The following is a 25,558-nucleotide window of genomic DNA, read 5'->3' on the forward strand; positions in this document are numbered from 1 at the left end:
GCACTGAATTTCAGCCCCCCCCCACCGAATTCTCTAGACCCTGCACGAGCTGAAAAACACACTTTTAAATGAGTGGCATGCAATTTCACAAGACCTTGACTAACAAGTCTATGAAATCAAGATGTGAGTATGCATATCTGTCTGAGGTGACCATACACCATAGTAAACAAAAAACTTTTCCACAAGAGTTGGCTTAATTTGTCCATCATTTTCCAATTTCTATAAATTTAGTTTTAATTTCTTTATTTTGCAAATAATCAACTGTCAAGTATTGTAATATGTTAACTAATATTTTTGTATAAATTTCTATTAATAATTTTTCACTAAGCATCAATTACGTTTTACTTCTATCATTATCCTTTAGTTTTGGTGACCAGTATCTATACCACTGTATGATTAAGGATACAGTACAGGTATAGATCAATGATGACTGCAACAATGTATAAATACAGTTTACTACAAACATAAAATACCTAAAAATACAAAACAGATATTTCAGAATACCCTTAATAAGGAGATGTATACGAGATAGGATTCAAAAGTTCTCGGACTGAGTCTATAACGTAAAAAATATTATGAATTAAATTGCAGAAACATCCTCCTTCGAAATATGACTCTTGTGCAACAATACACTTTTGCCAACATCCGTAAAGTTCATCGAAGCATGTCTGGAATCTATTTTTGGCCATGTCCTTTTAACTTAGCCTGCGATGCACATTTAACTTCATCTGAAATCAACGACCCCGAGTCTTGCCAGTTCAGGAAATAAGAAGACATCGCAGTATGCGAGAGCAGGTGAGTAAGGAGGATAAAGCAAAAAGTTGTTTTCCTTTTCACAAGATAGCCAACTGACGAGTAGGGATCGGTGAGAAGGTGCATTGTCATGCAACAGCACCCACTGACTGCTCAGCCCACATTTTTGGTCTCTTCTTTCGAATCGACTCACGCAAAAGGCACAGGATTTCGACGTAGAGTTCTTTGTTCACAGTGCATCCTTCAGGGATAAATTCCAGATGCACAATGCCCTGGATATCGAAGAATACCTCTAGCATGACTTTTCCTTTAGAGGGATCTTAACGGAATTTCTGCTTCCATGGAGACTGCAGTGATTTCCATGTGGCCGATGCCCTCTTGGTTTGCGGGTCGTACAAAAAACACCATTGCTCATCTCCAGTAACAATTCTGCCAAGTAGGAACAGATCTTTGTTAACAGCCGATCCCCCCATTTCCATTCAAATTCCCTTTTAGACTATGTTTAACATGTGGTAAACGATGTGTTGACACACCCTATGCATGTTAAGAACCTAAGTCAATATCCGCTGACGTATGGCCTCTGATATCCCAACTGATTCTGGTATTTGGCAAATTGTTTGCTGCCTGTTCAAAAGTTCCGTCAGAAACACCTTTTTGATATTTTCATGGGTGCATGAAGTCACGGACGACCACAGTGTTCATATTTGCACTTTCCCTGCCTTCTCTGAAACGATGCCACTCAAAAGCTTGCATTCTCGATAACATTTCACTTCCCCACACATTTTTCAACATTTCAAAAGTCTCCGTAGCACTCTTTCCCAAGAGAATACAAAATTTGATATTCATTCTCAGCTCAACTGATGCCATTTCTTTCTATCACCGGTTGCACCTGTCTACAAAAAATGCTGTCGCCACGAGCTTTCAACCTCGTGATTTGGGATAAACCACTTTTAGAAAAGGCGGAGAATGCAGTAACACAAAAACATTCTCGTAGTTGCACTACTGTAAAAAATTTTTATGTTATACACTCAGTCCGCGAACTTTTGAATCCCACAACATATATGTATAAGCACAAGGTGTTTAATAGCAAAGACTTGTCTATCCTACGATAAAATGCATAAAAGTGAAAGTTTGGCTTGGATTTCACTTTTATGCATTTTATAAAGAAAAGCAAATATGGACTTGCTATACTTGAATAAGTTTTAAAGAAACATCTTTCATTATTAAACTATTTGCTTATTAATATCTTACCAATTAACAACCTTTTACTTTAGTTGTTATTAAATAGATTCTGTAAAATGAAACAGACATTAAAAAATTTTGAGGTGTTTGCTAACATTCCAAATGAGTATTTTTAGAAAAATAAATAAATAAAAGTAACTTTTATTTTCCTAACCCTAATATATTTTAATAAATGAACAGATTTCTTCTTTGAGTATTCTATACATTTAAAAAATATGGTGTGTACACTTATGACTTCCTTGTACAGAATATTAAATTACATGCCTTTTTTTTTTTTTCCTGCATTTTATTTAAACTTATTTCCTTGAATTTTATAAGATGCATTTCTCATTCAATTGATTCAGTTCTCACTTCATGACAAAGCAAAAATACATAAAACCTCAAAATATCTTTTATTACAAATTGAAAAATATAGAAAAATATAAAACACCAAATACAGTTAAGACAATTAAAAAACAATTTTTACAATTAAAATTAGAGTTTCTAAGCAAAAAACAAGCAATTTGGTCAGTGGGTAAGAAGGCAGATTTTTCAGTGCACAAAACTGAAGTTTACTTTTGCACAATTCGGCAAAATGACACTGAAAATGCAGAAGCCGACTTAATTCACTTTTCTGCCAAGTTTCAAATGTAAACAAATATAGCTGCTATGGTAAAACAAATTACGCTTAGCGACACTTAAACAACTTTTAAATTACAACTATTGCATGCAGATTAACTAAAGGCATAAAAATCTTAGCCAGAAGATGATAATAACATAATTCAATCATATTTAAAGCAAAAAAATGCAGTTTACCAACATATAAAAATAAAAAAAATCTGAGCTTACAGAGCCAAGTAACAGAGTGGGTATATATCATTTGGTGCAGCCGACTGCAACCAAAAAGGGAGGTGCACAACTGCATGTTATAGCAGTCCTATATACAAAATTTCAACATTCTGAGGATACTCGCTTGTAAGTTGCACAAGATACTATAATAAAAAAACCCTGCACGTACGTACAGAGGTCACGAAAAAAATTCTTCCTATTTCATTTTAAATCCTTTTTGCAACAAGTTTTGGGGGGAAATAAAGAAAAAAAAGAAAGAGTCCTTTAAGCGGTCAAAATGGATATTTTCGTTGATATATGATACTCGAAAACTTTCACAATTACAATACTTCCTTTACTTCGTTCTCTCTCTCTTTATATATATATATATTTTGCTTAATAAACTCATTAACTTCTACTAAAAGGTAGTTATCTGCCCCCTTTTTAAGCCTTTTAAATTTATTTGATGAAGACAGTGAAATTTTTAAAAAATAGACAAAAAGGGTTTCTCAAATATGCAGGTTTTTCCTTTAAGAAATTTCCGGAAATCCCAGAACTATATAAATTCGAAAATATACATTTAAAAATTAGTTTGTAAATCTTCTAACATAGTTTCATACTGGCAATTAAAAAAGCTTTCAAAATAATAATTCAAAACTTAATTTTGAGTTATAGAAGGAAATTAATTACAGAATAGAAGTTTTCTTTTTGAATAAACAGTTACATACAGAATAATTTTCCGGAATGTCGGTAATAATTTTTTTTTAAAATTCAAAGCATTAATGTCACTAGAATCAGTTCTAAATTTTTCATCTAGCTGCACAAAATTGTCTGCTTCAATATAAGTTGATGAGATGCATAATTTTAGGACCTCCATTTCCAGTGGCCTTAAATAACTGAAGCTCGTTTTCTGCAGCCATGCCCCCCCCAAAAAAAATTAACAAAAGATAAAAATTATGATTTCCAACCTCTCTCAATGTAATTCATTATACATGGACTGCACAACTTCTAGATTGGCTTCATTTACTTTTTATAAAGAGCAAGTAATGGAGTTTTATTGGCATAAGTCTGATGAAATACTTCCCCAGAAAATTCAAATTATGGTTGTTTATTTAGTAAAAATGAAAAATCCCACAATCAAAATAATAATAATATAAAGGATGTTATCAATATAAACAGAAATTTATCAGTTAAATTTTATTTATTGCATATGATGAAACAACTACTATACTGGTTTTCTATGTAGTCACCTGCCACTATAATGACACTTATTCTCAGAGAGATTCTTAATTCCAGAAGAATAAAAAACCCATTCTTAAACAGCGACTGAAAGCCGACTCATTCTTGCAGAGATTCATTGAATCTCTGCAAGAATTTATAAAACCTATTTATACCTCTGCTTATAAAACCTCTGCAACCTATTTATAAAATTTGACACTTTTTCTCTGCTAAAATTTATTTAGCGAACCGAGGAGAAGAAAGTCTGTTAGTGTTAAATTGTCTCAATTGATTTTTAAGTTTTATATATTAATTTGATTCACAATAACACCCTCATGACCAAAATTCTAATGATGATTTGCTACACTACACTGCTGTGAACCTTCAGCCTTAACAAGTTGATTACAGGGGTGATGGAAGAAATTGGCATTACTACTCGCAAGTTCAAATAATTCCCTGACAAAAGCCACTGAGCAAAAACACAAACAGAAGCCGATGCAAAAAAAATTCACGAAGATAATTGCCCAAGCAATAAATACCCACAAGGATGATAGCAAACATGGATAAAAGGCTACATGAAGAAAAGGATGCATGATCAATACAGAATGTATTTTTGATTGTAATTATAATATGTGTAGTCTGATTTTTAATGTCTCAAAAATATGTCTGTGTCAGCCAAATGGAAAAGTGTTTAGCGACTCTGAATGCCATACCTAAAGGCTCGGGTTCGAATCCTGGAAAAGGAATAGATGTAAATTGTCTGTACTTTCATAGGAGGCAATGGTGGCCCACCTGTTAGGTTCCTCACATAATAAAAGTGACCACTGCTTCTGGCCTCAGTAGTGGCCAACATCTACAATAACTTGTGAGCACCACTAGGTAAATAAAAAAGGAAGACTGTCTTCTTTATCACTATATTGTTAATCTTCTTAGTACGAAGCATTCTACATATGCAATGTACTCCTTAAAATTTTGTAGAACTAGGGAAGCAGTGTGGCCCTTTTCTTTTCAAGAATAGAAGCTTCTAGCCTTATTTTCAGTGCAAGATAATTTTTTCAATTTTTCCTTTGGTGAAAGTCAGCATTAGAAACTGTCGCATTATTAGTCTAACAAAATCTCACCATTAAATCTGTGAAAAGAGCAACAAGTTTACTTCAAATATTATACATTATGAAAGCTTCCTGTAGAAGAAACACATATGATCCCCAACTTGCTGTTAGAAAATTCATCATTTTCAATGGAAAAGTTATATTCTAAGGCAGGGGTGGGCATTAAGTCGATCACAATCGACCGGTGGACCACCAAGACATTTTAGGTTACGAAGACAAAACGAACATACTAAAAGGAACGTATTTATAGAACACAGACATCTTCCGAGTTGATGAAAAATGAACTAAAAAAAAAATCGAAAAATATTTCGAGTTGTTTAAAAACGGAGCTACATTAAAAGCAAAAAGAAATATGATGAAGTAATAAAACTTCAATCTGAATTTGATAGACGTTTCTAAGAATTCAGTGGACTAGAACCAATTGTTACATTCATGTGTTACCCACTTGGCAATGTTGATGTGGAAGAAATAACTAAAAATATAAATTATATATTCTCTTTTATCTCTTGAGGAAAGTGAAGTTTTTCTCCTTCAAAATGACATAATTTTAAAAGCACATAGTTCACAACTTAAGAATAACTTTTGGAATCTAATGGATGAAGTAAAGTATCCTGGTTTTAAAAAAGTTTCATTTCGTTTAACATCGTTCTTTGGCTCTACCTACTTGCGAGAATCTGCATTTTCAACAATGAATATAATTAAGAAAAAGTATCTTTCCCATCTCACAGAGTAAGTTAGAGTGTTAGTAATTATATAACGAGATATTCAAGATTGTATGCCAACTAAGTCTTCTACTAACTAACTTACGATAACTTATGTAACTTACAATAAGTTATATAACTTACTTACGATTACTAACTTCTACACTACACTGCTGTGAACCTTCAGCACTTCATAAAAATGATTTAATTTTTAATGTATTTTGAATTGTATGATAAGAAATGAATCATTTGAAATTATTATATTTGTGACTATCATTATATTATTATGTTTGTACTTTGCTTTTTAATTTAAACGCAGTTTTAAAGGAGTAAGTTTTTTTTTTTTTTTTTTTTTTTTTTTTTTTTTTTTTAAGTAGGGTTAAGTAGGTAAGTACATATTCCGTATTTTTATAACAAACATTGTAGATTTTTTTTTTCTTTTTTTTCTTTTTTTTTTTTTTTTTTTGTTTTTTTAGCTCACCACACCTACGCCACTGGATGGACCACAACACCTTAAAAAAATCAGAAGTAGCCCATAATCAGGAAAAGTCGGCCCACACCTGCTCTAAGATATCAAATTCTGTAAATGGTCTGTTAACAGCCTCCAACAGGGATAACCGACCAGCGATCCTGTATTTCAATTTTGTGAGGTGTAGTTAAATATAGAATATGGCATAACATGAAAATTTTTATATTTCAAGCTTATGATGAAATCAAGCTAAAGAAAATCCTAAGCTCAATCAAAAGCTGCCCATGAAGTGCCCGAGGCATTTTGAGTAACTACATGAAGAAAATGGCAAGGACATCTATGCAGAAGTAGAAAAGGCTAACAATTCTAACAAAAGCTGTAATTCCCTTCACATTGCTCATCAAAGTGTTTATATCATAAACTAGTAAGCATTCTAATATCTGTGAAACAATTTTTCCGATGTATAAATTTTTGAATAAAATCTTTTCGACACACAGAAAAAAATACCTTCCCTTAATTTATTGGTGGATTCCAAAAATGACAAATATACACATATTCAACTTTGACTGCTTATTGTAATATGAAACAAAAACAGGATACAGTTTTACAAAATGGTATTGTAATACGAACTTTCATCAGTAGCTCAATCAAATGCTGCATTTTCTAACACTTGTACAATAGAATCTAACATGCACTGAACCAGAGATGCTGTTCTAGCTATTTAACATGAATCTTCCTATGGCAGAATTGGAAAATGTCTACTGAATTTAAGAATTCAGATAGTCAGCATATGCAATTCTATCACAAATGATGGGAATAAAAACTCTACATTTATAACTATATTTATTACAATTTTTTATAAAAAAATGCTGATGTTGCCTTTGAGAAACAAGATTTTATTTTCATGTAACCCAGGTGTTTATTTGTACATGCTGCCTGCAGTCATAACTGTCACACGTGACTAAAAATTAACAAATGAGCGTAACACATGACTTTCCAAAAATTCTGAGGCATGTTAATATGGCCATGCTTAAATACAATTTTATATTTTTGAAGAATTTTGTGCCTCTTTGAAAGCAATATTGTGATTATTAATCACATAAGTTTTTAATACAAACATCCAAGAATCATATGCATAATTAAAGCTTTAACAATCAACATAGTAAAGCCCGATATAGCTCACATAATGCATGCTACATTAACACAAGCTTCTGTCAATGAATTTTGATGTCAAGCACAAGAGTCTTATGTTATACGCCAATCGTTACATTCAGGGATGTAGCTAGAGGGGTGCAGTATCAAAGGGGAGCCAAATTGATATTATGAAATTTTATAATTAAATATTTTCCATTCTTAGCAAGTGTTAAATAAGAAAAACCTATGTTCTGATTCTATGAGAGAAAACCTATGTTTTGTTACCATATTTTGCCGAAAAAATCATGGGCACCAATGCAGTGTTACTACTTCCTCTTAGGGAGGAAACTAATGCAATGCAGTGTTACTACTTCGTCTTAGGGAGGAAACTAATGCAAAAACAGACAGGTGAAACCGTAACTAGCTAAATATCAACTGCGAAACTAAACTCTTAAGGGTTTGCTAATTACCAAACTTTTAGTGATCATATAAGTGAATTTTTAATGCATTGCGTTGTGAAAATGCATCCGGGACCGCACCGTGAGAGGATCGAATAAACAACATGTAAAATCAATATATATATAAGAAAAAGACATAACAGATATAAAGAACACATAAGTAATAGGTTTTCAGATTAAATATCAGTTTATTCAAATTCCTCACAATAAAAATTAAATCTTATCCTCATCAGAGAGTCTTAAATTCTTATTTGTGTTACCTTTTAATTTAGTTATTTTAGACACAAGGGAATTCTTCAATTTGTCATTTACTTTTTGTTACATTTAAATTCATGATTTGCAAATCTATTACATGACTCTTTTAATTTAACGGGTACCCGATCTATAATTTCTAAGAGGTTAAGGAAAACATATTATTTGCAATTCGCATCTGTTCTAAGGAAGATTACACAAACAACTTAAATTATTACATCCTAATTCATATAAAACCTTAAGGTTTGTCTCGGCAATTTAGAAGGCGAAAGGTAAACAATTGAAAGCCTGAGAATTAATTTAAGATTCGACGTTGTTATTTTACATTCCAAGGAAGTCGTTGAAATCTTACTTAAAGTTCAAACACAAAAAAATACAACTTATCTTGTAAGGACGTCTTGAAGTGGAGGACTCGTATCCTAATAAGCGTTGACGTCGGGCGGGGCTCATTTTTACGGTCACAAATGGAAGTTTCAGAAGACATCGTCCTGTCCTGGCACTATTGGCGAAACACACACGCATGTAACTGGTTTTCATAACGACGAAGCTATTTTTACTCTGGAAAACAGAAACAGGAGCACTGCTGCCCAGCACGGCTGTCCGCCTGGTCTTGAAAGTCTTAAGTCACTCGCCCGGTTCAATTTCGCCTTTTAACCAGAACGCGGCAGGGGAGCATGTTTGCAGCTCCCGGCCAGAAACGTCTCTCTAGGCAATTACGGCTCGCCTGTTCTTGCTCATCCCAAGAGCAAGCTTCAAGAGTAACGTCCAAAGTAAGTTCAGCAAGCAAGTCTTGCCAAGTCTCGCACGAGAAGTGATTCAAACTCGAGAACGCGGCAGGGGAGCATCTCTCTTCATAAATTACATCGTTTAGAATACTCAATCCCAGAGCAAGTTTCAAGAGTAACGTCCAAAGTAAGTTCCGCAAGTAAGTCTTGCCAAGTCTCACACGAAAAGTGTCACGCGAAAAAGTGATTCAAACTCGAATTTTCTTCCTCTCCTTCACAAACACGGGCTCCCACTATGGCTTCAATTGTCGTCCCCTTAATTTTGGCAAAATTTGTGTTTTCAACCCCTGAATGCGGAAATAAGGGTGATCGTGCATGCGCGCCCTTCTTCACTTAGCCAACAACCGGACCCTCAATCGCCAAAAACCTGAATGACTTACATCAAAAGTCAAGTGGCAACCTCTGACCCTTCTGTCATGTACTTCCTGTCCTAAGGTCAACTGCACAATGAAATTCCTTCTAGAACATTCTAAAGGACAAAGCGCACGAAATCATGACTTAGCAAAATTGCTTCCCTTTCCCTGCTTCTTTTCACAATGAATCAAAGCTTGTACAAAAATTGCAAATAAAAGAAAAATAAATAATATTCTTTTAAACTAAATAATATTCCCAGAAGCATCTGTTTTTCCCCAAAATTAAAGCATTAAAATAAATAATTCAGAATCAAATAAAATTAAGATTTCCATAAATCAGAAAATTTATGATTTTCTGATTTATGGAAATCTAGTTTTTATAGTTTTTATAACGCTATCAGACAAATTCTCTACACAACACAAGCAGTACGGGAAGTGAATTCTTCGTTTGTCCCCAGATCATAGCTGAAAGACCTAGCTATGAATCTGGCTCATTTGCAGATAGCAGTTATATAGTTCAAACACTTTTCGTCACATTCATAATTTTGTAACCAGTATAGATATCCATAATAACTGACACATCTCTGATAATGTGCTAATCTAGAAATCACAGAACTATTAATAATGTAAAACAGATTCTAATGCCCCCCCCTTTTTTTTATGTAGAAAAATCACATTATCTTTTACATTCTGTCAACCTGAAGAATTTCAGCCTGACAACATTCTGCAACATGATGGTTGGTTAATCATAAGGCTTAAATATCACACTCGCTGACATTCTATCTACCTATTACTATCTGACTATCATTCTCCAGAAAAGTGTATAGGATGAAGACTTTTTGCCTGAGTTTGTTGGTCACCTGACAGAATTCCTTTGGATTCTCCTATGTGAAAATATATGAAACATTGTTTTCGTGAGTTAGAGATACTGGTGTACTGAAACTCAAGATTCAGATATATTTTAGTCACTGTAAATGCAGGCATGCTTATTGTAACATAGCAAAAAAACTGCAAATCCCCCCCCGCCCGCATGCAAGAAATAAAGGACAAGTGTATAAACTGTAAATCCCCCTCCGCATGCAACAAATAAAGGACAAGTGTATATTAACTAAGTACTTTAATATTCTCTATTCATAAAAAAGCAAATTTAAACTTAATTAAATTTTAAATGAAATTGAATTACAAAATTATTGCTGCAAACTAATACTAACTAATAACCAAGTCCCAGCACAATTTATTAATTTATAATTAATAAAAGGGAAGGCATTAACTTTTCTTTATAAGTTTTTTACTCTTCATGGTATGATAACATTACCTTAAACCTTAACTGGAGGGTAATGGAGGATATTGAAGAGTTAAGGGATTATCTTGTAAATATTTGTAAAAATGTATATAATCAATCAATACTGGATTCTTTCCTTTTACTAATGAATGGCCATCTCTTTTCAAAAGTCTCAATTATAGCCCGAATTGAGTGAAGATTTTTATCTTTTTCTAATTTTCCTTACTTTTTGGCCAGTATTTAGTAAGTTTTGATTTAACATGTCGAAAGTCAGTTTTAATAAATTAAGACTATTACAATAAATTTCTTACTTTAATTAAAAACATTTTTAAAATATTTTTAAAAAAATTCAAAATTAAAATAGTTTACAATCCTTAACAACCTGCGAGCACACGCACCAAGCCGACTAACACAAGAACACGCGCCGAGTATTTCATAACCAAATAAAAAAATTGTAATTAAAAATTTGCCGAATAAAATTAATCGGTTTTTAAAAGAAATTAAAATGAAGTTAATACTTTATTTTAGACAAAATATGAAACAATAAGGAAACTTAAGGAAAGATTCTTTACTTACAATTTTTTGAACATTGTTTACAAAATGAGGTCATATGTTCCATATATATACTTCTGCTACAATTTTCACAAATGAATCTAATCCCTCTATCTTTTTTCTTCAGGCACTCTGTAAACCTCTTGTAAGTCATTTTAGGTTTTTTTGTGGGGTGGTCCGTTGTTACATGTTCATTGGTGGTCAGCGTTTGTCCTCAATCAGGAACCACAGATGCTCGTCGGCATTCATTTTGAACATTTTCTATTAGTTGCATCCCTTAGGCTTTGAGAAAAGTATGCCTGGTACGGTATTCCATTGACAGTTCCTTCTTTGATAGTAGAATTATTCTTGCATTAATGGCAGCCACGTTTAACACTGAAAAGAAAAAATTACCATAGGCCATCGATGTGCTACTCTTGCTGTAGAATACACAGCTGCCATCTCATCTACAACATCGACCACTCCTTTTGTCATGTTATAGAATGTAATGATTTCGGGCTTTTTAGATTCCCCAGTAGATTCATCGATTTGATCGCCGGAGTGCATTGTGGATAACAGGATCACAATGTTGTTTTTTCAGGCACATAAGATACAAGTGTTGCTTCTTTATGAAAACCGAAAATTGAAACTCAGGGGGGATTTCTCTCTTATTTTTACACATAGTACTAACTATTGTAATAATTTTCTTCTTAGGAGATCTTGAGATAATTCATATGCCATATACCAATTATCAACTATTAAATTTCGACCAGAACTGTATAAGAACCCTATTAAACATTTGACAACTTTGCTTACACCATTACTTGAAATGGCCCATTTGGTTGTTTACCGGCATAAATTTTCATATTACAGGTATAAAATACCATTGCGTCTACAAGAGCAAATATTTTTATGCCATATTTTGCTGGCTTGTTGGGCATATATTGTTTGAAGGAACAACGACCTCTGAATGGTTCCAACTTTTCATCAATGGTCACATACTCTCCTACAGTATAAGTTTTTTGGCAATTTGCAACAAAATTTTCAAAAAAAATCTCTGATTGGAGCTAATTTATCCACATCTCTTCTAATGGAAAGATCTCTAATGTCATCAAAACTGAGACATCGTAAAAAAAAGGGGGAATCAGTTTACTGATATTGTTTCCCAAAATGTGTCCATTCCCATTCCGTGTGTTGCCCACAAATCTTTTACATTCACATGGGATGATTTATAAACGCCATGTAAATACAGCAATCCAATTGAAGCTTTGATTTCCAACTCAGTTGTTGCTTTTTCATCCCGTTCAAGAGTGATTTTTTTTTTTTTTTTTTTTTTTTTTTTTTGTATTGAATCAAGTATCTGTACTGTCAACTACATGTTTTAACATATCTTCATCGATAAACAATGACCAGAAATCTAAAGGTGTTGAGATGTATTTAGAATACTTTGCATTTCCAGGGAGTTTAGTTCTAATATTTTTGGCGCCAAATCTAACATTAGTCCAGAATTTATTTTTGTTCCATTTTACTCAATTTTCCAACATAAAACTCATTGCTACATTCCAGAGCTTCATTTTCTGTTTCTGTATCTGTATCTGAATCACTACTCTCTATAGAAGAATCATGATTACTATTACAGTCAAAAGTCGTTAATCCGGACTCATCGGGACTTCGGCGATTCTGGATTATCGATTTTTCCGGATTATAGATCATCAGTTTAAATCTGGTAAGATGGCATGCAGAAATTATAAAATTAAAAATATGAAACCGTAATTTATGAAATAAAGAACAATTATGATCTAAAGGGTATCAAAATTTACAAAAAGAAAAAGCTTAATATTTATTTGTTTACTTTATTAAACATTTCTTTCAATGTAAGTTGTTCAAGTTGCTTCGTTTCATGGTGATAATACTTTCTCTTTAATTCTAAACAGACATAATTTTTTGTTTAGTTACAAAGTTCCGCTGTTCAAGTCCTATAATTGCTGTGTCGAGAATACCGACTAATTTATCAATCGAAATTTTTTCATTTTCAATAGCCTCTGTGTCACTTTCTTCACTATTGGAAGCGAATTATAATGACGAGGAACTTGATTTACGTTTCCCCCCCCCTGCAGAGCAGCGTGAAATTGATAAACATACTTCGGAATGATTAGATAATCAAAGGATATGCCTTTATCCATTTTTTGTAGCAATTGCACTTTCTGTTTAATGGACTTCGAAACATACTTTCGCTTTGTAGATCCTTTACATATTAGTAAATATATATCAGAAATTCTATTTGACATAATCGAAAGTTCAAGCTTACTTTTAAAACTTGGCTCTAACAGTCTGCAAAAAATAATAAGCTGGATCCAATTCGAAGATTAAGGAACAACGCAATCTGCAACATTAACTGAATTAGATAATTAGATAATTTTAGCTTATACCATCCATTATACATTAAACGCGCATGTGTAAACGTATTACGCACATGCGCACACGCATATTCCCAGCGGTAAAGGTCTTACGGGCACACATAAACGCCTATGTGCATGCGTCAACGCGACGCATGCACAGAAAGTTTTTAGCTTTGAGGTCCGGATTACGGTGTCTGAATTAACGACTTTTGATTGTATATTCTTCGTCATCAACATCTTCATCTTCTTCACTAAATGAATCCTCATCATAAGAAACTGTTTCAAGGAGATTTCTCAATCTTTACATCTCTTCATCGTAAGGAATATACAGCACCATGTTTACAACTCAAGAAAAACCTATACTTGAAAACAAGAAGTGCAAAGTGACCCACTGAGAAACACAAGTAATAATGCAGCTCCTAAAAAACTGTTGCACCTTCCGCCTCAGGAAATTCCCCCCTTTAAATATGTGACCTTGAACTCAGCTACACCAAGTTTCGTCCTTTTATTAAAGAAAGGGCGAAAAATATACAAAAAGAAAAATGCGGGCGCTCGCGGGTTAATGTTCTCCAATCCTTAATAATTTGCAACCATTTTTTCACATTACATTACAGTCAGCATTTTTACAATTTTTTACAGATTTTTACAATACTTCACAGTTAGCAAAAACATTTTTGCAACAGTACACACATTTTACATTACTAAAAGTTTACAGAATAGGTTTTTAAAATAGATCTAACAGATAGCAGCTTAACACTCAGCTTTGCCTTATATTAGCACCCTCTATTTATAAAGTTAGAAAAAACACCACTAACATCACTTAGTTTGGCATGCTGCTCCACTCTCCAAATACAAATATAGTTGGTAAGTTAAATTAAAATTTATTTTTTACTTGCCTTTTTAGTATTATTTTAGTATTACTTATGTATTTTTAATAAATAGTATCGTTTTTTTTTTTTAAATTTATTTGCATAATTCGTGTTGGGGAAGTTTTTTGTAGGCAAGTGTTTCTAAATTACTTTGGTTTTCTACTTTTAATTGACTTTAATTATTCTACCTTTATTTACTAATTTCTCTAAATTCCACTTGTTTAAATTCCTTTTTAGTAATTCACAACATTTGGTTTTGAATTTTCCTTTTTACCCTTGCCTGCATGGATGACGAAACACGAATAATTGAAGTTGGGTTTAGAAGCAACCTTTCCTTCATAAGTCTGTTTCCTGCCTGCTCAACAATTATTCACTTATGCAGTTTTATAAATTTTTAGGATTAAAAAATTTATTGGAATTATATATTATACATTATATATTCATAGATTTTGATACTTGCACTTGATTTACATATGCTCTCAGAATTTAAATTATACTGTAGATTAGTTTGCAGTAATAATTAATCATTTATTTGTAATTCAATTTCATTTAAAATTTACTTAACTTCAAATTTGCTTTTTACGAATAGAGAATGTTTGTTAAATTCAGATTTTATTTCTTGCAGCAATAGCGCAAGACAATTATTTAAATTTAATTTAACTTTACTATATTCTTTTGAAACTAAGTACTTAAAATGCTTTGACATGCATTCTATTATATCTATCTTGTCTTAAACATGCATTCTATCAATTTATGTGTATTTTCATTTCCTCATTTATTAAAGAATAAAATCTTTTGCAAACAGTCTGTTTAATTCTGACTTTAAATAATGTCTGAAGATCGAATGTGAATAAAGGCCCAGATTCATGAAAAAATTCCAAAACTGAAAATACTTATCACAACTAATATGAATAAGATCTATGATAAAAATATAAGAAAGATAAGATCTCTGTCACAGAACTGTCAAATATGACTTCTATCATATTCCATTTTTAATATCTCCGAGATTTTTGCTATCATACGTTTAGAGAAGTACAATAGCAGTGATAACTTGTACCACTTCAGATTTGCTTTACTAGGTGCAATTAAAAATAATAACCAAGTGAAAATAAAATCAATTAGGACCAAGGTGTAAAGTTACAGAGTACCTTTACATATTAATGCAATAACCTCCACATCATTGTTGCGAGAAAATGAAAATGTTCAGAAAAAGCATACGCTAAAGAATTAAAGGTAAAGGAGGCTGATGGGTAAAGAAAGAAATCGATAAGGAAGTCCTCCATTGATGCACAAAGAAGCAATTATCTGCGGTTAGCCACAGTGCGAGAGGCGATAAAATCAATTAGGTTCCAATGAAGTGCTAGCTTGCTGACCAGAACCGTCAACAAGTTATATTTAACTGCATACAGAAGAGCAATTGCTTCCGATTTACAACTGTACAGAATCTACACTTAAAAAGACCTGAATATAGTTTCCTATGTTTTCGAAAATGAAGCTCTGGACTGTTCAGACTTTGTTATACAGTACAAAGTCCAAAATCTGGACTGGTCGGAACTTCGGCGAATCCGGATTTGGGATTCATAAATTTAAATCTGAAAAGATGGCATGCAGAAATTATACAATTAAAAATATGAAATCGTAATTTATGAAATAAAGAACAATTATTATCTAAAGGGTCACTTTTTTATTTCCCCGAGCGTAACATTTTTTTCTAGCCTAATACACTGATTTGCCCGAATTTTTTGCTTGTTTAGTGTGTAATGTAATCCAGTAAAGTTAGAATTGCAAAACAACTGGTTTCAAGGTTAGGTTTTACTGAATTCTTTTACACAAGTAAAGGCCCGAAATTTCTTTTCACTAGCTCGGTGTTCCGGCTACTGCGAATACTATTTCTTTTAAATTGATCTAAAATAAAAGAAATGAATGATAATGAGCAGCTTATAACTGAAGATAACTCTGATATTGACTCACATAGTGAATCTGAAATTTCAATAAATAATTTGTTGTCTGACTTCTCTAGCGATTAAGAAATGGAAAATATAGATAATCTAACGCAAATTCGGAACTTTTGTGAACTTGATATTAATAATCCTTCTTTCTTGATATTAATAATTCTTCTTTGGAATCGAACAGATATGTAACAACAATAAAACATATTAAATTCTGTCATCTATTTTTGTAAAGTGTTCTTTCCAGTTTGCTCACTTGTTCGAAAAAAGAACAACTTTAAGGGAAAATGTGCTTTTCAAGATGAAAATAAAAATTAGCATAAATCAATAAATTCAACACTTGTAATAGTTCTGGCTGCTGATTTGGGTTTATATAATGAATTTCTTCATAAAAATGTTTATCAAAAATAGTATTTTTTGTCATAATATGATGGAAAAAAACTTAAGTGGTTAAGATGCTTCCACAAAAAATTCAAAAAGTTCCTTTTTCTTTTTTCTTATGTCATATACAATGGACTTTCCAATGCCATATTCCTCATAATTTTGAGACTGATATGCTTTTATTCATTTTTTGCAGCAATTCACTTTTTGTTTAATGGACATTGAAACATAGTTTCGCTTTGTAGATCCTTCAGCAACTCCAGAATTGGAAACTCTTTTCAACATAATCGAAAGTTCAAGCTTAGTTTTTATAAAATTGCCATAATAATAACAGTCTACAAAAAATAATAAGGTGGATCAAATTAGAAGATCAGGGAGCAGCACAGTCTGCTACATTAATTGAAATGCCTTATAATCAGTAAGATAATTTTAGCCTAGCTTAATAGCGTCCGTTATACATTATTGGCTGTGTATCACAAGATTGGCGACGAAAGCCAAGTTGTTTAGCTAAATTTTGTCTTGCTCCTATTGCATAATGTATTAAGCCTGAATTGTATTAGTTTAGTTATTTACTATACCTATGTTTATTTCTTGCACATCCTTAAAACTAATCAGAGTACTGAATAAATAAACTCTCACATTTTATCTAGGGCAGGCACTCGATACCACCTGGTGCAATCTCAAATTCCAAAAATTTTGTCTTCCCTAAATTCCACTATCCAGTTCCGACAAAATCTGTCACCGCTTCTGGGTTTATGATGAATAGCATATTAGTTATTCTTAATTAACATAAATGTAATCTTTTTTCATTAACAAAATCTATTTTTAGCATATGAAAAGATATTTTTGTTGAATTTTTAGAATTTTTGTTGAATGCCTTACTAATGTCAAAATATGTTTAAAAAATCATATCAACCATGAAATTGGGCGAAGATGCCGCCAAAATAGCACTAAACTTTCTTGCAAAAGTTTTAAGGTACAAACTTATTTTTCTAATCAGATAATAAACACATACAAGTTATGGATATAGCTTATAACTTAAATGGCTTATCATAATTTTTCACATTGCATTGTTGCGTATTGTGTTAATTATCACACATTTTTCTTCCAGGATCCATAACTTTCAAAATACTTCACTGCATGGTGTTCCGTTGAAAAGATTTTAAATTATTTTTAAAACTCTCGCAAACCAACATACATAGGAAAAGGGGAAAAAATTTGACAGTAAACTCTCAGTGAATAAACACAAATTACGGTCTCCAGACCCATTTTATTATTCTTACGATGTCTGTATGTCTTGTGTGCATTAATTCTTCTGGCCAACGTACCTCTTATATTAAACATAAAAAATTTTTAATTTCTATATAATCTTTCTGCATTCATATTAGAGTTGATAAGATTTTAAATAAAATTAGATAACTAAAAGCGATACTGTTATTTGAACCTAATAACAGTTTTTAATGGATTAAAACACAATCCAAAACTTTTATATGTATGGGAACAACATATCATTTTTTGGCTGAAATTGATCAACTGGAAATTCATAAAAATATAAACCCCTAAACTTCTCTAAATTGGTGTTTAAAAAAAAAGTTATGACGGAGAACAACATATTAGATTTGGACTATATATGATACACATTAAGTAACAGTTTACTTGAAACTTTTAACAGATTTTTGTGCGAAAATATAGAATCATTACGAGTTTGACAGATAGATTTGTCAAATTATGCTGCCCAGTAATTGGTTTATTTATCTTTTAATGCAGCCAATAAATTATAAGACTTAACTTTCTTTACTTAAAAACTATTTACATTTTATTCAACTGCCCACTGAAATATAATTTTTTATTAAAAAAATAAATAAAATGACAAATACCTGATTACGATGGCATAAATTAGGGAAAATCAATTTGTATACATAGGCAATTATATCTAATGAAATTTTATTAGAATTTCTCATTACAAACCTGTTCAATGGAAGAAAAATTTAGATTTTGTTTTAAACTACAGTAGACTCCTGATTATCCGCTCCTCCCGCACAAAGTTTTTTTTTTTTTTTTTTTTTTTTAAAGCGTACAGCACAGAAAATAAAAATGTTCACAAAACCGAGCGAAATGTTAAATTTGCTTAAATCGTGTTTACTTATAGCAAAAATATCCCAGGCCTTCTCGGAACCTTCCCCTCTGATGAGTAAGTGATTTTTTACTCTTGCAGTGCCCGCTCCACCACCCTCTCTTGTCTTAAATCTTACTGACACATCCACTTCCTCCCACTCGCCATTGTTAGTTTAAGCCTGATAGTGTTTGCTAACCGGTCGCAGTTAATTTCTTATCTTTTATTGTTCAGTGCTTGTGCTTTTTGGTTTTGTGTTTTTCGTTACTGATTTAAAATGTCAGAAAAATGAAAGAAGGTTGTGTTCACGATTGCGCAAATACTAGAATTAATTTCCAAAGTAGCATACAGCGCTACAAGGCAGCAGATGGAATTGGATTACGGAATCGCAGAAACAACAGTGCGTGACGTTCTAAAGCAAAAAGACAAACTGGTGAACTCTGCATCGATGTCGGACAGTGCTTCTGCAATGAAAACGTGAAAAACTGTGAAAGGTTCTACCTTTGATGAACTAGACACGACATTGACAGAGTGGTTAGCTCAAGTTCAAAAAGAGGGTACTCCTGTGAATGGACCTATCATTGCAGCGAAGGCAAAAACCTTTTTTGAGTTGTTAGGCTTGAAAGGAAATTTTGATGTGTCTTCTGACTGGTTGACTCGTTTTAAGCAGTGACATGGAGTTCGAGAAATTAGACTTCATGGGGAGAAACTTAGTGGTGACTAAAAACAGCTGATGATTTCCACCATGAATTTGAAGAATTTGTTTTAAAAGAAGAGCTATCTTTTGAACAAATTTACAATGCCGAGGAATCGGGACTTTTGCGGAAATGTCTTCCCACTCGCACTTTAGCATTTGAAAGTGAAAGTAAAGCGACGGGTCATAAAAGCAGCAAGGAAAGGATCACTATCATGTCTTGCAGTAACGCTACCGGTAGACATGAATTTAGACTTGTTGTCATGAGAAATTCAAAAAAACCGAGATCTTTCAAAGGCACAAGGATAGAAAATTTGCCCGTTGATTACTTTAACCATAAAAAAAAAGAAGAGGATGGATGAACCGAAACATTTTTCAAGAATGGTTCGAAAAAATCTTTGTTCTTCAAGTGCGTAAACATCTTAAATTGAAAAACCTGCCTGAAGAAGCTGTGCTATTGATCGACAACGCACCTTCTCGCCCAGCAACAAGTGTGCTAAAGTCTTCTGATGGACAAATTTTTGCAAAGTTTCTCCCCCCAAACCTTACTGCGCTAATCCAACCCATAGACCAAGGAGTCATTGCAACAATGAAGAGAACATACCGAACCAAGCTGCTAATGACCAAAACTGAAGAAGGTTATGATCTGAAAGAGTTTTGGAAACACTACACAATCTTGGACAGCATCTACGATATTGCATCTGCATGGGACTCAGTAAAACCCGTCAACCCTCATAAAATCATGGAGAAAACTGATGCCTAATGTTGAAGGCAACAACAACCTAAACCCTTTGAGTTGCAAAGAAGAGAATGAAGACGTAGATACGCCCATGGCAAATCTAGCCGATATGGTGAAAACAGTTCCGGGACCTGAGAACATCGATGCTGAAAACATGAACAAGTGGTTGGAGTGTGACGTCAACGAACCTGAGTTCGAACACTTGACAGATGACAAAATTGTGAAGAAAGCAAGGAGAGAGACCGAGAATGAAGGACAGCGAAGTGAAAGCGAAGAAGAGCCCACTGTGCAGACGCGGAAGACTCATGAAGCGGCTTTGCAACAAGTCGACGGACTGCTGAAGCTATTTGGTAGAACAAGACGACACGGAGTTGGCCAAGAAACTTATGCTACGAAAAATGCAATCGCGGATCAAGAGAAAATGCTTCCAAAGCAAGAAGCAAACACAAATGACTGATTTCTTCAAAAAGGTATAGATTTACAGTTATGCTTTTGTAATTACATAATACATTACAGTATTAAAAAAGTACATATGTATTAATTTTTCTGTGTACCTTGACGCCTCTCGCGAGTATACAACGCACTTTTCTGTTTTCATTAAGAAAATACATTTTAGGTTAGTTTTGACTGATATACTAAAATAATAAGCGTTAGTTAAACATTTCCTGCTGTTTGTTTGTTTTATTGTACATAAAACGACTTTTCAAAGTTGGAATGACTGTTTTATCTTTTGCTATATCCGTTTTTAGCTTTTTTCGGATTATCCGTGCCACCCAATTCCGTGGATAAACGGGAGTGTACCGTATCAACTTGAAATAATACTTTACTTAAAGCTCTTTGCATTTCCAAGACTTACTTAAGCTTCTGCCAGTTACATGTTAATGTAACTGGCAGAAGGTTACGCATTGATCTCGTCAGATTTTTCAAAATGTGAGGTGAAAATAAATACAGTACAAAGACTCAGAATCATTGGAACTTTGGAGATTCTGGATATTTTCGGATTTAAGGTCATCATTTTAAATTTGCTAAGATGACATGTAGATAGGGCAACACTGGGGCTTCCATTACTATTTTAAGTAGTGATAGAAAGATGTCAACCCCCAGAACCACTAATGGGCCCAAACATCAATACAACCGCAATCAATGCATTTTCACTGGCTATAATGTCACCTTCCCAGCCAAGGGTTTGAATACGACATGCAGAAATGTCATTTATAGTCTAGCGGGTGTCACTTACGGCCCACTTGTGCCCTTCTATTGAGGAAGGATGTGTTTTAATCAGTATTCTCCATTCCTAATTTTTTGGGGCGGCATAGCGCTCTGAGTATGCAGATTTTGGACATCCCGATTTCAAACTGTACTGTACATAGCAATTCACTTATATCTTTCTTTACAAAAATTAAATCTCTCATTTGCTATATTTTTCAAGGTTTTAAAATTCCCTTACCCAACTTTTAAAATTAATTGAATATTAGATAGCCAGGAGTTTACAGCAAATAAATTTATATACACATGCACAAATAGGTCATCGAAAAGTCAAGCGTGAACAAATAGGTTCACTCTCGACTTTTAACAAGTAATTGTGTATAATTCGAGAATGACTAAGACAGGTTAAAATTACTTCCTCCTTCAGGTTTCTAGTGGTCTTCCAATACTCTTATTGAGGTTGCACACTTCTCAACTTATATTAGTAAGCTAATTACTCCATAAAATCATGGAGAAAACTGATGCCTAATGTTGAAGCCAACAACAACCTAACCCCTTTGAGTTGTGAAGAAGAGAATGAAGAAGTAGACACGCCCACGGCAACTCTTGCCGATATGGTGAAAACAGTTTCGGGTGGTGAAAATGTCGATGCTGAAAACATTAACGAGTGGTTGGAGTGTGACGTCAATAAACCTGGATTCGAACTCTTGACAGATGACGAAATAGTGAAGAAAGCAAGGGTCAAGACCGAGAATGAAGGTTATGTTGTCATTTATTAAGAATTCTCCGCTTGATGACTTTCCTAATATATCTGTAGCAGACAAGCTGATATAAGCATTCCTTAGCACATTTTGCAGTGATATCAGCCAGCTCATTTCCCTGTATGCCCATTATGTCCAGGGACCCAGCAATAGAGAATCTGATAGCCGCCTTCTCAACTTTAGATTCTGAATTTCATGTATTAGTGAATACTGAGCAACTAAAATGGCTTCTATAACTTTCTGTACACTGAACGAGTCAGTATAAATAATAAATATTTTCTGGCACTGTCTGGATATAAACGAAAGTGCATAATAAAAAGCAATCAGTTCTGAAGCAAGCACAGAGCATGCCTTGTCTAAATGTATGTCTAAATGTATGTAATTGTGTGGTTTCCGATCATAAAGGCTGCTCCAACGTTATTTGCTGCTTTCAACCCATCCGTATAAATGGAAATATAATTGCTGTACTCTTCTCTGCTGACAAGAAAAATTTGATTATGAATTATTTCATCAGTGTTACGCTTTTCAAGATGCTGGAAGGCATGCAGAAGCTGAATCTGAACATCCTTCCACGGAGGGATTTTAAAATATTTTATTGGCTGGACACGTACATCATCCATTCAATATTTTCGGCTAATCTTTGGAATATGGTAACATGCAGTTTGGCGACATTTTGGTAGGTGATAAAGGTTACTACCTAGGACTTTGGCAATAATGTGAGAAGTACCCAGTTCCAATTAAGGATTATTTTGTCTGAGAGAAATGAGAGATCATGAGATATGTCATGTGACGTATATGGACAAATCACAGTGCGATTCACACTGCGAACAAATCACACTGCGATTCTGCCCTTTCTCCCAATTTACAGTTAATATTCGTCATGATTAAGCACTTTTGTTCCATAAAATTTCTAGCATAAGTGTAATTCGGCTAGCAGATTGTTGGAAAAAATGTTGAGTAAATAATAATAAAAAAAAAAGAAACCGTCTTTACTTCATGAAGACAAAATATCGGCGGAAAAAAAAAAAAAGTAGAAGGTTGCTGTAGAAGGGTTGGTTACCAAATTTTCGCCAAAAATCGCCAAGTTACCATAATCCAAAGATTAACCATATTTTCCTATGAGTGAACGAACCCTTAAAGAGAAGGAAGGCACACAGGATGGCAAGCTCCAAATAAGTGGTCACATACATCATCAAGCAAAAGAATATAACAAGGATGGTTGGCTTGCGATATTATGCTACCAGTGTTCAGTGGCTTTTATCCCCAGGTCGTTGGTAGGCGAGTATGATGGACTGAGATATGACTCCTTCCCCCAGGGGCATAACATTATCTGATTAAAATCTTAAGATAGCAAACAGTGCATAACTCAAATAGCATAGTTAATAAACGTTTCTGATGCTTCTATCTTACTAAGCTAATTAAATAGCAACACTAAATGTGTGCTATTTCAGATATATATTTTCAAGAAAATTATCAGTACCTTTCAATAAAAATGAAAGTGTTTATAATGGTTTTCATGAAGGCCCATTTTTTAAAGCATTAAGCACAGCTACTTAAAAAACTGATCAGTTTTCACCTTCAACATCATTTTCAAACGAGGCTTGTTATCTTCTATTTGGTATTTAAAGATAAATTCTCCATTTTTTAAAGTTTTTACATCTCTTACATGTATTATTAACATCAAAACTAATAAATACATACCTTTTTAATTTTATGAATAACAGAAGCTGCCATACGCGTGTACTTTTAAAAAAATAACCTCAAAAGAAAATATTCACTTCATAACCATTTTCTCATCCTGCAATTTTCTAAATTTTTATGTTGACCGCTACTGTACATGCAAAGTGTTCAGGTAATACAAAGGCAAGGCATGTATAAAACACTACATGTGGAATATTTTATAAGTATGTATTTTATAAGTATATATATAGCAGCCAAAAAAAAACTGTGGAATAAATAAAGAAGTTAAAAACTAGACAATGATGGAACCCATGGCTTTTCTATTTATGTGCACCTGTATGCAACATCCATGGGTATTTTTTAACATGACAAAAACACCATATTATTTTCAAATGAATCATTTAATTTACATAGTCAATAAAGCTTTTATTTACATTTTTCCTTATTTAACTGCATCAATTTCTCACACTAATTACAGACTTAAAGATATATACAACTCACTTTGCAATAATACAGCATTTAATTATAAAAATAATATACATGAGAGATAATATAATCCATTACACTGACAAAAAAAATTAATGTAGCTTCACAAAAAAAAGAAAAAAAAAAACTAAATGTACCGTTCTGTTTAGCAAAAATCTAAATATTGTAAGCTTTTAATTCCACAAACACCATTTGTAAGTCAAAAGAGAATAACCTACATTTAATAATTATTATTTACACAAAAAAATAATGAACAGAAATTTCACTGAAAACATAAAAATGTGTTGTCAGACAATTTTATATCCTAACATTTAGTTATTTACGTGACATAAGTAAGCTTATCTCGATACAATTAGAAAATAAACAAACATAATCAATGATAAGGAGATCCTTTTAAATGCATAATGAAAAATACGCGTCAAGAAACCTTTTAATGCAAACCGATTTTTACGTCAAAATGGTCTAAATGACTCAAATGAAAATGAACATTCTAAAAATTTCACTGACCTTTATTTGTGAACATCGTTTCTTACTCAAGAACAGCGAAAAATACAAATACTCGATTAGCAACACATTTAATTCCAATCAATACTTTAATAATAACCATATACTTTTCAAACAGGGTTTAACTGCCATTGTATTAGTCCTTTGAAAGCTTACTTTAAATAATCGATACCGATCAAAATGCGTATCTTCTGAGCACTTAAAAAAGAAAAAAAAATATATATATATAACAAAAAGGCTTAATGATGACAATTTTAAAAACAAAGAAAAACATGTGCTATCCTCCTGCAAACAGTCAGATTTTCACAGTCTGCCTTATAAACACAAGGGAATACGAGCAAATGAAAGTGGAAAAAAATTAAGAATTGTCAATCGATGAGTTTGGGACTAATTCCACCACCCATTACAGCAGCATGTAGCTTTTGTGGAGAATCCATAAACTCGATGCACCAGAAACGCGGGAACCGTTGAGGGTTATCAAAAGCATTTTAAAAAAAAGCGTTAGAAGCGACTATGCGGCAACGAAAGAGTATTACATTCAATAACTTGTCAAATAAAAGCATTTTTATTATTACACAAACATCTTATAGAAGATGATTAGTTTTTCATGCAAATGTGCGCAGCAGCTCTACAGCCACCAAGCCATAACTCATACAAAATGGCGGGAAAGGTTAGTGCCTTTA

The 25,558-nt window shown here is 33.0% G+C and overlaps 1 protein-coding gene across 2 annotated transcripts in view; it reads right to left on the reverse strand.

Moving 5' to 3' along the window:
- Positions 1–25,558, reverse strand: part of LOC118197342 (uncharacterized) — a 100,583-nt gene that overhangs the window by 74,811 nt on the left and 214 nt on the right. Inside the window, exon 1 of one of the 2 annotated variants that reach the window (XM_035368841.2) lies at positions 24,879–25,529. The exons of the other annotated variant lie outside the window; for it this stretch is intronic. Coding sequence (XP_035224732.1) covers positions 24,879–24,894 — 16 coding nt within the window. The 5' untranslated portion in view covers positions 24,895–25,529. Of the gene's footprint in view, positions 1–24,878; positions 25,530–25,558 lie in introns of those variants that run through there. 2 annotated transcript variants of the gene reach the window in all.

The sequence above is a fragment of the Stegodyphus dumicola genome, chromosome 9 (assembly GCF_044657685.1).
Source record: "Stegodyphus dumicola isolate Sdum_Otavi_A_Nest chromosome 9, ASM4465768v1".
Taxonomy (NCBI): domain Eukaryota; kingdom Metazoa; phylum Arthropoda; class Arachnida; order Araneae; family Eresidae; genus Stegodyphus; species Stegodyphus dumicola.